Below are 3,576 nucleotides of genomic sequence, written 5' to 3'. Positions count from 1 at the left end.
ACCCCTCCTAGCATCTCCCATGTTCAGGCCCCATGGACAAGCTCTCAAATACTACACGACTTAACCTTAAGTATATTTATTATAATATCAGTTCAATAAGGACTTTTGTAATTAAAGTAGTGGAACCAATTATGCATATATTTAATTAAAAATTATAGTTATAATCGTGAATGTATAAGTATTGTGTAATTATTTTAAAATAAATAAATAAATATAAAATTAAAAAAATTAATTTTTTAATAATAAATTTTATATTTTTTTAAAATGATTATATAGTACTTACACACTCTACAAATATATATAACATTATTCTTAATTAATATTATTATAAATGTATATTATCTAAACCTATTAGTTTTCAGTGCAATTACCCATCAATAAGAAATTGAAGACCCGTAAAGGAAAAGATTACAAACAAACACACGGTAGATTATTTCAAAGAATTAGATTGCAAAAAAAGAAAAAGGCACCTCAAATTACAAATTTCCCCACCCCAATATGTAGAAAATAAATTAAAAAAAAAAAAAAAAAAAACAGAAAGATACAAACTGAATAATTCACAATTAGACCTCTCTGTTCTCGTCTTTCATAAATCTACATGTATCCTAAATTAGAATTATTCTAATTAATTTCATAATTCTTAATTTCTAATTTGTTCTCTTTCTCCCATGCCTTTCTGATTTCTCTGTTTTTTTTGTTACGCTAAATGACGTACGTACGTACGTAAATTACATCCATTCACTTCCGCGTTTCAAAGGCTGTTCATGTTGTTGAGCTGCTGCTGTAAAAACCACGTGTCCTCAACATTCCACAAATTGTCCGACGTGTCCGCACCGTCCAGCGCCCACTGGTTGCTCTGCTCCATAGCTTGCAAACCCAGTAATCCGGTGTTGAAGTAATTTCCAGATGGGCTAGTTAAGCTCTGGTCTGGGTACCCGACCGGGAAATAATCCTGACTGGGGTTGTTACAAACCGGGATGTTGTAATAATCAGTCAAGTCGGATACCGGTGATATCTGAGGTGCCCCGTAAGAGTCCGACGATGAGGCCCCCGTGCTAGAATTCTCCGGCGTGTAACTCGGAGTAATCTGTGCAGTACCCCCAAAGTCACGTTGGCCAATATTATTAAACCCTGCTGGTGGCAAAACCATCTGGCCCGCGTGGATGTCAAGGTTATTATTGTTTATTAGGTGGTGATTGGTATTGGTAGAAGTGATGCTGGAGGTGGCTGAGCCGATGGAAGAAGTTCCATTGATGGCGCCAGCCTGCACGGTGGAGGTACTGGTGGGAGCGGTTGCAGCGGCTTGAATGCGCTCGACCAACCTTGGCATCCAAAGATAACGCATGGTGTCCTTGAATTGCTTGCTGTTCACGTCGCATTTCAGCTGCTTGGCGTGCTTTTGGACACGAGTTCTCCAGTAGTTCTTGATCTCGTTGTCAGTTCGTCCCGGCAAGTGTTGTGCAATTTTAGACCATCTGTTACAGATGCAAACAACCAGTTTTCGGTAAGGATTAATTAGGGTTGAATCAAAGAAACCCAACAAACAAACAGTTTGGATTAATAATTATGACGTTCGTACGTTATACGCATGTACTTACCGGTTTCCCCAACGGGAATGAAGGTCAAGAATCATAAGCTGTTCTTCTAGGGTGATGTTTCCACGACGAACATCGGGTCGAAGATAGTTGAGCCACCTTAATCTGCAGCTCTTTCCAGTTCGTTTCAAACCTGTTTGAAGAAACCAAGATCGATTTTGGTAAAGTTTGATCATGACAACAAATATTGAGAGAAAGAAAGAAGAGCTATTGCATTTTTATTCTTTCTTGTTCTTTTTTCCACTCGTGACTTTATGCGCGAGTGCTAACAAATTATGCTTTATAAATATCTGATGTACGGCAAGAACAATATTCTAGCTAGCATATATCATTTCGTTTGTACACATAGAACCCATATTGAATCTGTCATCATGCTCAAGTCTTTTTCCATAAAGCTTATGGAGTACACATAAGGCTAGCTTCTGCACATCTGCTTTATATATATGTTCGAACTATGATGTGGATCTTTGTGTAAAGTCCATTAAATTTGAGAAAAAAAGAAAGAAAGTAGAAAACCAGATTTTAAACCGGGATTTTAAGAGAGGAGAAAAAAAAAAAAAAAAAAAAAAAAACCATATCAGAGACAGAATCCGAGTCATGGTGCTAGAAACATGTGAAGAGCGAGTTGATAAAAAAACATGTTATGTGATCTTTGGTATGTGTGGGAATATTATAAAGAAGAAAGTAGATGGAAAATACTTAGCACGTACCGGCACAACGAGCAAGGGAATTCCAGCGACCCTCGCCGTGATTCGCAATGTAATTGATGAGGGTGAAGTCCTCATCAACAGTCCAGGGACCTCTCCTAAGGTCCATCTCGTCCTCGCTGATCTGAACGGTGGTGCTGCGAGTTCTTCCTTTAACTTCCATTCTATTTCCTGAAATGGGGGAACGATTGATTGAAAAAGAGATGCTTTTGGATTTTTAGACAGTTTGAGAGAGAGAGAGAGAGAGAGAGAGAGAGAGTTAGATTTAGATTATTACAAGAATGATCGGGAGGGATGGGTTTTTATAGATAGATGGATGAGTTTGAAAAAACTGGTAGCCTCTGTGAGAGAGAGAGAGAGAATAGCCGCAATGGTGAGTCGATTAATTTAGTGATTTAACCAACACTTAAGCTTGACAGCAATTATAGTTAGCAAGAGGCTTTTGAAGTTTGACGCTTTGACTTTCACACCCATCTGATCTGGATCTGTGCGTGCGTGCGTGCGTGCCTGCCTGCCTGCAAGTACCGAGTTTAATCGCTTCCGTGGAGATTGACGGTTTTCGATTCCTTTGGCCTTTCCGGAACCATGCCGTCCATTTCTCTTATAGGCACCCAAAGCCACAAAACTTGAAATAGTAGGAAAACCGAACACTTCTTCTCACTAATATTCGACAATTTGAGATTTCTGCAATTCTTACATATAAACACTTTTATAGTTGGTGAAAAATATATATAATATAATGCAAATTTTACAATATTTAATACTACCGGCCTATAATTTACAAATTTATGTTACGTTTGGATATTGAGATGATTTAGGTTAATTTGTAAATAATAATATTTTATGGATCTAATTAAGATGAGTTTAATTTTTATAAGTTGAGATGTAGGAACCAGTTTGATATGAGTTTAACTGTTTTATGAAATGTTAAAAAAGTAATTTGTTCCATCAATAATTAGTTTGAGATGAGTTAAGTTTGATTCAATAACCAAATACAACTTAATATTGCGAGACACTGCAAAAAAATGTATTTTTGTACAAATCTTGTCTTAAAAGAGGAATTTCTATATATTATAATAATAAGATCCATATATTATGTTTGTCTTTCTCTTTCCAATTCTAAAGTGTTTTTGACATAAATTATCGGCCGAGATCTTCGATTATCACACATATCAAATTAGGCTATTATTATGAGATCTATGAATTCATATAAGTTTATAAATTTATTTTTATGAAATCTTTTTATAATTGTAACGTTTATAGTTTAAAAAACC

At 36.0% G+C, this 3,576-nt stretch overlaps 1 protein-coding gene across 1 annotated transcript; it reads right to left on the bottom strand.

The window, feature by feature from the left end:
* Positions 1 to 408: 408 nt before the first annotated feature.
* Positions 409 to 2,592, bottom strand: LOC122317504 (transcription factor MYB108). The gene is made up of 3 exons (XM_043134631.1): positions 2,306 to 2,592; positions 1,599 to 1,728; positions 409 to 1,475 (listed from the first exon to the last, which is right to left on the bottom strand). The coding sequence occupies exons 1-3, from the start codon at positions 2,463 to 2,465 to the stop codon at positions 752 to 754; spliced, it is 1,014 nt and encodes a 337-aa protein (XP_042990565.1). The 5' UTR covers positions 2,466 to 2,592; the 3' UTR covers positions 409 to 751.
* Between the last annotated feature and the right edge of the window lie 984 nt (positions 2,593 to 3,576).

The sequence above is a fragment of the Carya illinoinensis genome, chromosome 1, assembly GCF_018687715.1.
Source record: "Carya illinoinensis cultivar Pawnee chromosome 1, C.illinoinensisPawnee_v1, whole genome shotgun sequence".
In the NCBI taxonomy this organism is placed as follows: Eukaryota; Viridiplantae; Streptophyta; class Magnoliopsida; order Fagales; family Juglandaceae; genus Carya; species Carya illinoinensis.
This window is presented reverse-complemented; position numbering and strand designations above follow the sequence as displayed.